The sequence below is a fragment of the Oreochromis aureus genome, linkage group 15 (assembly GCF_013358895.1).
Source record: "Oreochromis aureus strain Israel breed Guangdong linkage group 15, ZZ_aureus, whole genome shotgun sequence".
NCBI classification, from domain to species: domain Eukaryota; kingdom Metazoa; phylum Chordata; class Actinopteri; order Cichliformes; family Cichlidae; genus Oreochromis; species Oreochromis aureus.
In genome coordinates, this window is record NC_052956.1 from 14,542,703 (window position 1) to 14,555,092 (window position 12,390).

General features: G+C 40.2%; 1 protein-coding gene across 3 annotated transcripts; it reads right to left on the bottom strand.

Annotated features, from left to right (window-relative positions):
• Nucleotides 1-1,175: 1,175 nt before the first annotated feature.
• aida (axin interactor, dorsalization associated) lies at nt 1,176-11,805 on the bottom strand. 3 transcript variants are annotated; one of them, XM_031730180.2, is made up of 11 exons: nt 11,183-11,805; nt 10,397-10,463; nt 10,256-10,309; nt 8,746-8,800; nt 8,328-8,391; nt 7,942-8,045; nt 7,780-7,788; nt 5,078-5,200; nt 4,792-4,914; nt 3,529-3,646; nt 1,176-3,432 (listed from the first exon to the last, which is right to left on the bottom strand). In XM_031730180.2, the coding sequence occupies exons 1-11, from the start codon at nt 11,287-11,289 to the stop codon at nt 3,333-3,335; spliced, it is 924 nt and encodes a 307-aa protein (XP_031586040.1). In that variant the 5' UTR covers nt 11,290-11,805; the 3' UTR covers nt 1,176-3,332. The 3 variants fall into 3 exon arrangements, with proteins under 3 accessions (XP_031586040.1, XP_031586039.1, XP_031586041.1); XM_031730179.2 differs by having other exon boundaries at nt 7,780-7,791; XM_031730181.2 differs by lacking the exon at nt 7,780-7,788 and having other exon boundaries at nt 11,183-11,803.
• Between the last annotated feature and the right edge of the window lie 585 nt (nt 11,806-12,390).

The window sequence follows — 12,390 nt, forward strand, 5'->3', positions numbered from 1 at the left end:
AAACAGTTTTATTTGAACACTTTGAAATGTTTAATAGCATATTAATATTTCAGCATATTAATGTATAAACGTTTGCTTACCAACTAAAGCTGACAAAGAAAAGCCACAGATTAAAACCATGAAAACTATGTCCCTAATATTCAAAACAAGATAAGATCTCTGTTCGTTTGAATCTATGTTAGTGCAGTGAGCCTTGGTCAGGATAGTTTTATAGCCAAAAAAAGAAAGCACTTGTAGGTCAGTGAACTGGCAAAAATACAGGACACAAAACTATGTTTCTCATAAATTTTGTGTTTTAAGGGTAAAAAGCCTACCTGCTAATGGAAAGTAGTTTTGAGAAAGCAGTGTATTAAAGGTTAGCAATGGGGTCTGGTTTGGGCTCTCGAGCAAAGATCTAGGGATGCTCCAGTATGTCCAGAACTCAGCTGTCAGCCTTCTAACGCGCACCAAGTTCTAGCAACATAACACCTCATAAATCTCCACTTGCTCCCAGTCAAGTCATGGATCACCTACAAGATCTGCCTTCTGACTTGTAAATCCTGCAACGCCCTGGCCTCTCAGTACCTCTCTGACACACCCACACACAGTCTCCGATGCTGCGCTTCTCAGCTATGGGTTTGCTTTCTGTACCAACCGACCTATCATTTCACACCTCTGGGGACAGAACTTGCACTGTCGCAGCCTCCACCCTCTGGAGCTCTCTTCCATCTGAGCTCAGCAATGCTCTCGATTTTTGGTAAAGCACCCTTTCATTTCTTGAAAGTTGTAAAACTCGATAAACTAAGCTTGCTTTATCCGTTCCAAAACCAGTTTTGATTTGTTTGGGATCCTTATCCTTTTAAAAAACCCAGTTGTGTCCAAGTTTAAACCGTGTAGATGTTGATTTGAGGTGAAGTTGAAGAATTTGGAGGCAGTCCTTCATTGTTCCATCCACTGTACCAATACCACTGACAGCAAAACAGCCCCGGAGCATGATGCTACCACCACCATGCTTGGCTGCTGGTACAGTGTTCTTAGGTTTCAAAGCCTCACCTTTACTCCCCCAAACATACCTCTTGTCATTGTAGCTCAAAGAAATTGCTAAGAGAAAAATAAATTCAAACTTGTGCACCCAAGTTGCATGCTGTAAAATCTTTTCCTCACTTGAAAAATATCAGTTCAAATAAATCAACACACTGCCTCATTTGTAGTTTATTAGAAATTAAACACGCCGTAAATGTTTGATACAATTTCCTTCATTCTGTCAAAACGAAAACACTCCACAGTTCTCAGTCCTGCCACATCAGAGCACTTCATACATACACACAGTTACTGTATATTCATCAGTTAGTGTATCTTACAGTTAATTTACAGTCCAGATTTTTTTTTGTGACATTACAAAAATAAAATCTAAAAATCAAAAATTACAAGACGTTTTAGTGAAGAACATCTATAGAGTCAAAATGGAAAGAAAGATGTGAAAAGCTAGAGAAAAGAAAGAGCTCTCTTTAGAATAAAAAGAAGAGCGCACGCGCATGAGAACAGTTCTGAACGGAATCCCATTCACACAGAGCCAACACGAAATCTGCAACGTAACAGTGGATTAAAACCCTCTGTGTGGTTACGACAGCATGTGATCCAACACTGCATATCTGCTCAATAAAACACAAAAACCGGGGCTAAATATCCGCTTCATGGCGAGACACTTCCACAGTATGCAGACCGTGCTGCATCCCCCTCTACATTTCTAAATCCACACTGACACGTGGCCACTGTCTGATTTATAGGGACATTAAATGTCTCCCTTTGTGAATTTTTCTGACAAACTCAACCATTTTTTAAAACCAGAATCACTTTACATGTGCTACAAGTTTAAAAAGAGAAAACATTGATTAAATTGTAGATGTTACCTATGATGGCCCCACTTGAATCATTATAAACTTGAATGTGACTGCTCACTAAACCAGTATGAAGTGCAGACTGAGTTTGCTTAGTGTTTAATTACAAATGAAAATTAAAAATGTACTTTTCAAATGATATGCACGTTTACTTCCGATGGCACAATTCTTGCATGACTTGCACTTCGTTAGGTACACTGGTTCAAATGCTGGTGAATGGAATGGCATGCTTTGGGCCCCTTGGTACCAACTGAGCATTGTTTAAACACCACAGCCTACCTGAGTATTGTTGCTGACCACGTCTATCCCTTTATGACCAGTGTTCCCATCTACTAATGGCTGCTTCCAGCAGGATACCACACCAGATCACAAAACTTAAACCATCTCAAACTGCTTTCTCGAACATGACAACAGGTTTACTGCTCTCAAATGGCCTCTGCAGTCCTTAGACAATCCAGCAGAGCACCTTTAGGATGTGGTGGAACAACTCACAGGCATTTGCATCATGGATGTGCAGTTGAAAAAAAAAAAAAAGAAAACGATATAGCCTAATAAAGTGTCCAGTGAGTGTACGTTTAAACAGATACAGTTTGACATTTTGAGCGGGGAAACTTACAACATGTTACTTAGTGAGCTGGCGGCAGCTGAATCTGTGCAAAATAAGCCACCTTTAATTCAAAGCTGCTAAATGTCACAAACTGTAAATGCTAAAGCAGGAAACAAAACTGTGAGACAGAGTCTGCGACAGGCAGTAAACAGATTCTTTGTCAGGTTAGTGCCCCTTTAAATTTCTGTTAATTTCACTAGTTTTAAGACAAAATGAGGAAACGTCAGGACTCGTCGCTGTTGTGTCTGTTATACCTGTTTTAGATGTGTGATTATGAACCGTTCATAACTAAAAATGATAAAAGTTTATTATTGTAGTGCACTCCGGACTTCATAAATACACCCGGATTACAAAAAGCACTTCTTTTGTGGCTCAATGGAACAAGCTGTCGCTGTTTTGTCTTTAATTTATTTCATGTCTTCCTTGGTTTGCTGAACTTAAAAGTCTAAACTGAACATTGAAGGCTTCAGATTGAGTTAGGCACCTGCAGACGCTCACGGCCTCTTCCTGACCCCCCGAAAAAAGAAAAAAAAAATCAGTGAGCTACGGAAGACTGAAATGAGGTGGTTTGAACACGCTACTTCTGGATTCTGGAAAACTTGGTATTTCCTGCACTTCACAACAAAATCAAAGACTTTAAAATCTGAGTGTGAGCTGATGCGACAGGATTCCAGCTCCGTTCACTTTACTTTCTTCAAATACTCATGGGAAAAATAGAAAAAAAATATACCACAGGTTTTTTTTTGTTGTTGTTTTTTTAGTATTGCTAGATGCGATGAGGGGGAACACCACATTTTGCTGGATGTGGATGTGAGAGAGGCTTTCGAAGGTTCGAAGCGTGGTCCGACTTAGCTGTCCTTGTGTAACGTCTGATCAAGATGAAGATAAAGTGGTTTCTTTGTGAGAAGCTGCAGTTTCTTCCTCTTAAAGTCCGTGGGCTTCTTGTACCTGAAATTAAACACAGGAGCAGTTTTCACTCCACAATCGAGAGAAGATTTTTCTCCAGTTAACGCTGGAAAACGCTCATCGGACGGTGAGACTCACAGCTCAATTACGATCGGCCCGGGTTTGATCTCGTCCATTTCCATAAAGGCAAAACACTTTGTGCTGGTGAACCTCTTTTTGGGTTTGTAGTGCTTGAATTCAAAGAAGATAGCTGCTCCTGGAAAAAATGTAAACGTACCTCAAATGTTAAAGGAGGATATGAGAGAATATGTTTAGACAGACAATTCCAGTCACATTAAATCAAGAAAAATACTGGTGCTGGCCAGAGGGACTCCTCAGCCTCCTGAGAGATACACCTATTGTATCAATTTCAAATTCCCCTTGTTCACAACTTATCGCATTCACAAGATTCTCAGAAAACATAACCTCTAACCTTGAGATCGAGTTAACTGAGATAAGAACTTGCATGAGATTTTTGAAGCGATACACCCATGGTATCAATTTCAAAATCCTAGATGATTTCCTTCTTGAGTTATTGCATTGCAAACTGGGGTGTCCATGTGACTCGTCTCTGGACAGTTTGCAGTAATTTCATTAGACAATAACATTTAGGAATATGCATCAGATAAGACGAACCTATATTACCCTAATCTGCAAGCTTAAACACCCCTATTATGATTTTTTCCCCCTTTTTTTCTGTGTACTAGTTTCAGTTCGTTTCCAGGATGGGTTTGCTTGTTTGAATTTAGAAAGTTTGTTTAAAAATATTTAAACAACATTTCTAAATTTGCAGTTTAGATTTGCTGTCTGTTTCTTCCTGTTAAAAGTGATTTTTTTCTTCCCACTGTCGCCAAGTGCTTGTTCAAAGGGGGGCGTTTGATTGTTGGGATTTACTCTGTTTACAATATAAAGCGCTCTTAGGCGCCGTTGTGATTTGGCGTTATATAAATAGAACTGAAATTAATTGAACTGAATTAACTTAGGTGGCACCTATGTGACCTATGCAGTAATAATTAACCATTGACTAATAGTAAAGTGTGGAGAATTCAAAGCCAGCAAGCGGTTTTCTTTCCTGGTTCCTGCACAAACTACACAGTCAGCTATTCATTCTGGGGTCAACATGACTGACAGAGACATCTCTTTATATCTGCTACATGTGAGAAGGACTGCCTGGAGTTTGTGTTTATGTGTAAAAACAGCTTTATTTTCACTGCAGGTTTATTTTCTAGTTGTCCGCTCCTCCCTGCAGGAGCTCTGTTGCCTCTACTCGGAGAACGCTGAGCAAAAAAAAAAAAAAAAAAAAAAAAAAAAAAAACACAAATTGCTTGGCATGCTGTGAACCCAGTGTGTGTCGGGGACTACCTTTTGGTAATTTCTCCACATGCCTCTGGATCTCCACGTCCACACTGAAGTGAATGTACGTGTCTTCCTTTCTGGTGGCCACGGGGGTATCCTGCACCGGGTTCAGATCGACACCATTTGCATCTGCAGCCACAGGAAAAGGCGGAGAGGTTTTCATGTACAGGGGACAGAGAGCGTGGGAGTACAGCTGAAAAGAGGGTGTGTCCAATCTGAAAGCAGCAGCTGTGAAGGTTATAAAAGCATCTCCAGGCCAGCCTGCTGAAGGCGTGCACTGTGGGATCTGTACCTTTGACACTGATGGTCATGTAAGGATCAATGCACTGTCCGGCGTCCTTTAACCCAATTTTTTCAATCCTTATTGTAAGTAGCGTCATCCCAGGCTCTGAGGGTAACCGTGGCAACAAGGTACCTGTAAAAGGACAGAGGTCAGAAGATATTAGCAGTTAGAACTGGTTTTAAAAACTGGTTTCAAGTTGGGCATTTTGGCAAACCAGTTTTACACACTTTGATCAATCCATAGGAATGATGTGTTCAATCCCTTCTCCTTTGAGCTGTGTTTTTAGTCCCTATCACTTCCTGATGAATATCTGTCTTTGGGGCTTCATCTACAGGCAGTTTGCCAGTGAGAAGTTTACAGAGGTTTAAATCTCTTTAGCTAAATAAAGATTGAACTACAGCAGGAAACAAAGCTGGCGAGAGGAAATAAAGTGAACCAAAAAAATATCAAAGCTGTAGCTGTGAACCAAAAACCATCAGCTGAAAGAAGATAAAGACACATTAAAACAGAAGGGAATACAACACAGCCAACGAGCCAATCAACAGTGGAAATAGGAAACACGTGACCATATTATGTTGTCGTTTTAAACCTAATTTGGGGGCAAAGTTTCCCACCGTACACTGTGGAGTTTAATGGATCTGACTGGCAGTCCTGCACATGTGTTTTAAGCCCTTGTGACTACTTAAATCAAAGTTGAGGCTCATTTAAAATTGGGGCTACAAGTAATTGCTGGGATTTGAGCCAGGAAGTCTGCTGCTCCTTTTACATTACTCACATTTATATATAGTTTGAGCTATTGTAAGCACAAAAATATGGGTTCCTCTATTCGCCCCCACCCTGAGAAATCCCACGTACTTGGAATCGGCATACGCTTTTACAAGTTTGGTTTTGGTTTCATTATGATTAAACTGGACACAGAATTTATTGGGCTTCTTTTCTGTTGGATCAGATTTCGCAGCATTCTACATGAACACTTTTAGAAAAGGTCATCAGTGACTCTGACTTCTTATAAAGGTTGTCGTCAGATGTTTACACACACTCATCATGGTCATGAATGTCGTGGTAGTTTTTTGGCTTTTTGATTTCTGTGAACTATTTTTTTTTCAGGGTGGAATAATAGTGCATCATACAGCTTTAATAACACAAGTTTTAATATATTTTGAATTTTTTCTCATCCACATAGGGTCAACGGTATACACACAGGCTCAAATCTATACATACATTCACATACAATCAACAATGTCTTTTAATTTAGCAAGGCTGAGGCCTTTTAACTTCTCGTTAGCAGTTCTTATCGACTACAGCTAGCAGAAAATCTTTGCCGGCATAAAACAAAGATTTGTTTGACGGGACTCATTAGATTGATCAAGTTAAGAAGGGCTCTTGGAGAAATTTCTAAACAACTGCAGATTCCTGGATCAAACAACTTAAAACCAGGAACCAATGAGGCGCAAACTTCACATGAACTGGAAACTTCTGAAACACCAGCGTCTCTGTCCACAGTGACACAATCATCATAGACTGAGACGATGCTGACCAAGAAAGAAGCTCCTGCTCCAAAACCCACACCTTCAAGTTCAACTGAAATTTGCACCTGCCCACATGAACAAGCCAAATGCCTTCTGGAGAAAAGTGTTATGGTCAGACGAGCCAGAGATTGAGTTATTTGGCCACAATGACAAGAGTTATGTTTGGGGTCGTAAAGGTGAGGCTTTCAAACCAAAGAACACTGTACCAACTGTCAAGCATCATGCTCTAGGGCCTCCAAATTCTTCCACCTAACCTCAAATCAGCAGCTAGACGGTTGAAACTTTGTCACAGTTGGGTGTTCCAACAGGACAATGTTCCCAAATGGAAATCAAAACTGGGAAAATGGGAAGCAGGCTAACATTATGCCCTTAAAATAAACTTCCCAAAGCCCCGACCTATTTTTGGACTACGTTTAAAAGCCAGCTCTCCTCCAGGAAATCAACCAATTTAAATAAACTCTACTAATTCTGCTGAGAAGAGTGTTCAAATATCCAATTACAATTATGCCAGAAGCTTCTTGGTGGTACCAAAAGCGTCTGCTTGAGGTGCAACTTGCTAAGGGACAATTAACAAAATGTCATTGTAGATGCATGTATACTTTGGACCCTGTGTGGATTCGACAAAATACCAAATAAATAAAAATTTGTGCAAGCAATTCTTGCTTTTTTAAAGTCACTAAAGCTGTATGCTGTACAATCCATCCACCCTGGAAAAATAACAGTTCAAAGAAATTATTAAAAGCCCAAAATTACCATGACATTCATGCCATGATGACTATGTATAAACTTCTGACCACAACTGTATATTTTGAGTTTTCAAAACCTCACTTTGGAATGATGATGGAACAAGGAGATGTCAGGTTGGGTATAACACATCCTCTGAGGACAGAAATTATTTCAGAGCCAAATCATCACATTTACCATAAAGTACTTTACTCTAATAAAGGAAATATTTCTGATTTTAATAAATGAGCTCTGGAAAAAACTGTTTGGCCAAAGCTGATGGAATCAGGCTACCTTGATCAGTGGAAAAGCTTTCTGTTGGTGAAAGAGTAAATCATTAACTTCACCTTCCAGTCACATACACGCATCTAGTTCTAAAATTAACTCTGAATAAGGCAGGATTATTCACAGACATGCAATAGAGGACAGATTCAGACGCTTTTCATTCATAAGCTGTACCTTGCAAAGCTGCTAATGAAGCAGGCAGGAATGAGCGGTGAAGCCATGCACGGTACCAACAGAAAGGACAAAAAACACACACGGTCAAGCGATCCTCCAAAACATGGCAACATGTAACAATGACATGTGAACTCAAGCAGGCGATAAACAGGTGTAACACACCAGGAGCTCGTGGTGGAAAAGCTTCTGTTGAACCTGCTCCTGCTGTGGCATCCTCCTCCTCTTCCAGCTCGAGGTTCTCCTCTTCACCTGGAGCAAAGATTTTCCTGATGGCAAGGAACACAAAAAACCCCCCCAAAACACCTGTTTACATATCCCCGTAAGGAAAATATTTAAAGCTTGTGTCCCCTACACAGACACGCACTTTTTTTAGAGACGTGAAGATAAAATTATCAACGCTTGTGTGTGATCACATGACTCATGTTGATCTATTAGTTATTCTTTTATTGTATTAATTCATAAAAATCTGTAAATCCAGTAATGTTGAGACACAATGACACAGGAAGCATGAGCCCAAAGCAGTAATAACACCAGTGATGGATTTTTACCTTAACGGCACCGGCTGAACATCGAATGGAAACTCTTTGTTGTAGGTGAGTACATTTTTAATTACTGTTGAAGAAAAAGGAGTAGAGTTGATTATATCACTATTCAAACATGTCAGAATATCCAGTAAATTGTCCATCAGTGTTTTTCCTTCACAGAGAAATTTTTTCCACAGGCCAGAGCAAAAGGAAAAAAAAAAAAAAATCGCCAGATCAACATTTTAAAGTCTTTCATTTACTAAAGTGTAATAAATATTTGTTTGCAAAATGCCCAGAAATGACAGGAATGCATGTAGAGTTCTGTCAAATAAGGCCACACAGTTTCAACATCTTTACTATACACACACCAATCATGTTTTTCTGCAGAGTCGCCCCTTAGAGGCCCATTTCGAGCCAGGAAAAACCCCAGTCATACACTTACTGGTTTCCAGTTTCTTCAGGTCTTCTAACTTGAACTCTTCCTTTGACTGAGTGCACTGAAGAAACCCAGACAAAGGATATGTTCAGTATTTGTTTTTCCCCAGGAAGTGAATGTATTTTTTTTATAGCACTGTGCAAAAGTCTTGAGCCATCCTTAATTTATTCATAATGGGAAAGAGAAAAGTGTTTAAACATACAGCATACAAGGCAAAAACAACTCTAACGAGCTTGAAAGTCAAGATTTATGATCACTTTCTTATGGTTTCTTTAGGCAGTCTTCAGAAATAGCTCTCCAGGCTTCTTGAATGACATTTACAGCTCTTTCTTGGAAGTTGGTCGTCTTCTGTTCAATGTGAGACGATCTCACACTTATCTCACATTAATGTTGAGCTTCAGGCTCAGGGGAGGTCAATCCATGACTGACAGTGACTCTTTGTGTGTTTCTGTATTCAGGAATACTTTTCCTGCATTGGCAGTGTGTTTGGGCAGAAACATAAAGCCATTATCAAACACTTTCTGGACGGACCAGAATCTGATTGTACTTTTCTGTGTTCTTATTCCATCGATTTTAACAAGATCCCTAACACACACTGGCAGAAACGCAGCCCCAAATCATTACAAGGTTTTACAGATGGGTGTAGACACCCACCGCTACACCTCTCTCCTGACCCCTTCTATACTTACCGATGATGATTTGAACCAAAAATATCAAACTTGGATTCATCACTCCATAAGACCTTTTGGCACTGATTTTCAGTCCAGTTCTTGTTTAAGTTGGCATCCCTTCGCCTTTTCTCCCCGTTTCCTTTCCTTAAGAACGCCTTCCTGACAGCCACCCTTCCACTGAGACCATTTCTGATGAAGCTTTGTTGAACAGTACAAGGCTCAGCTGAAGGGTCAGATGGATCTCTCAGGTCCTGTGTCAGGTTTTTGCTGGATTTTTTCCTGTTTCTTAAGGCTTTGAAGTACTGTTTTGTATTTCAGGCCTGCCACTTCTTCTTTTCTTCTATACTTGACACTTTTCCTTATTTTATTTTTTAAGGACACTTTTTCAGTTAATAGCTCTTTGGGAATCAGCCCAACAAACACAATTTTATGCCTTTTAAAACTCAAAGTGTCTAAAGATAACATTTTAAATTGTTTCTTTGCTAAGTTGCCTGATATGTGTAGATACAAGACCGTTTTATCCCTTGAATTAGGTGCCTTTTTATGCTTGAATGAGTCACAGGTTAGTGTTAAGTGACTTAACAAGGAAAAACTTCCCTTTGGAAATGGTCAGGTCCAAGGAGTGGACCTGACCATTGGCCAATGTCCAAAGACAAACTTTGAAAGACCTTCAGAAAGCCTGGAGAACTATTGCTCAAGACCACTTTCAAAAGCGTTATATGCATAAGTAAAACTGCTGATGCTCAAATTTTACTTTTATATAATAATGATGACCTCAGCATCTCTGAAAACCTGGACATTGCCTCCTTTCTGTAGCTACTAATCATGCAGACTCCTATACAAACCTGCAAACTAGCACTTCTCATCTCCAGACATGTTGCAATCTTTGCCAGAGTTTTCTTTAAAAGAAAAAAAAAAACACTTGTTAGTTTAAGTAAAGTGACAGACACTCCGGTGCAGAAGCTGCAGGCGGATGTAATGATTACCTTCTGCTCTTCGGTGAAGTCTGATGAATTTGTTGACTGGACTTCTTTTTGCAGTTGTCTTGCCAAACTACACGAACCCACATGAAACACAGTTAGACGCGTTAATGATTCACTGCAAGACCCTGCAAGACTCCTATAAGGTAAGGTGTGTGTCTGTGCGCCCCCCTGCGGACAGTAGAAGCTGCTGCATGGATCTGGATTTTTGTATTGTTAGTGCAGTTTTAAATAAACTATTAACTGGGAGAGAAGCTGGGCGCATTTTAAGGAAATTGCAAAGACAAAGATCTGGTCTGAGAAGCAGAAACCATTCCTCACTCAGCAGATGAAACCCACCCATAACAATGAGAGGGTGTGGCTGACTGTTTCCCAACACTCTGAGGAATACTGGCCCGTTTCTGCATTGCATGACACATAATGAAACAGACTGCTCGCAGCTCCGACCGATTTTCCATGACAGGCTACATGGACGGACTCTCCCTTAAACTCCAAAGTGCTGCTGTGGACGGAGCTAGGATGCATCAGGCAACACATCTGCTCCCCACTGCAACAACTGCCACATCACGTCATGGATGGGTAGGGTTTATTTACTGCTCCGAGAGCTGACTGACAGCACACGGGCTAACTTCTTGCACCTACTGTCTCCTACATGTTTCCCTGCAGATTTTAGGGACAGGCGACCCAGAGAAAGGAAAAGAATAAAAAAAAGAAGAAGCACAGCGCCCGGACTGCGTTCGGGTTAAACCAGCGCTGTGGACACACAGGACACACATGTTGAATGCAACTTACATTTGGTACTCATCTATAGCCTCCACTAATTGTCCCCACGAGTCAAAGTCTGTGCCTTTCTTAAAACTGGCGTGCCATTTCTGAATAGTCTTGTTGACATCAGACATGTTGGCGGGGCGGATACTCGCGGCGCTCTCAGGGCAGCATAGCCGAGGAGGAGATTCATCTACGGGGCTTCAGCGGCAGCGGAGTCGTCGGCCAGGTCATCTGCTGTCCAGAGGCGCGCGGATAGACCGGTGACACCCTGACCAAGCCCTTTCTGCCTGCTCACCCTAATATCAGCGCATCCGCAGGAGAAAGGAAGTCCCGCCTGGAGCTCGGGGTGCGCGCGTTTCGGGACTCGGGGTCGCCCGAATGGACGAAGAGCACCGCGGCGCGTTAGAGGTTTGAGTGCTGCGGGGAGAAAGAAGAGCTATTTTATTTAAAGGTGCAGGGATTTTTAACAACTGTATACACCAGCAACAGTTATGAAGCAGTACTACGGTTAAAATACTGCAAAGTAACAATGTTCATGTTTGGCTGTTTGGGGTTTTTTTGTTGTTGTTGTATTCTCCACTTTTTTTTTAGGTATAAGTATCTTTCACTACACTGTTTTTGAATGTTAAATAACAGTAAACACAAGCTCTAACGAAAAAACAAATAATATTTATAATAAAATACAATATGACTGTGACTGTGTAATATCAGTGTCAGTGTCAGTTTTATTTATATAGCACCATTCCTTACACTTATACTCAATGTGCTTACCAAAAGAGATCAAAACAAAAGAAATTATAGACGTCTACGGTGTCTTGAGGCAATACAAAATGCAAACTAACAAACACAAACTTATTATATGTAGGAATAATTAAAAGGTTTGAAGTTAAACATGTGTTATTACAACACTAACAGGGTCCACATGATTACTTTTTATTATAATTATAAATTATTATAATTCTTGACCTTCAATTGTAAAAGATTTGTTTTTTTCCTGAGGTGAAAATGAAGTGGAGAAAAGGGTGTCTTGCGAGGTAAAAAAAAAAAAAAAAAAAGAGTATTTCAGTATTAATATAACTAAATGTGTGTATTTACTTTAAGCAGCTGGTTCAGGGTAAAATTTAAAAGTGTTATTTCATTTATTTATTTGTCTTGATGGTTGCTCAGTTATGCAGGCAATTAAATTCCAGACCTTATTAGCAACTCTATAAACAGTATATTCGCATAATGCA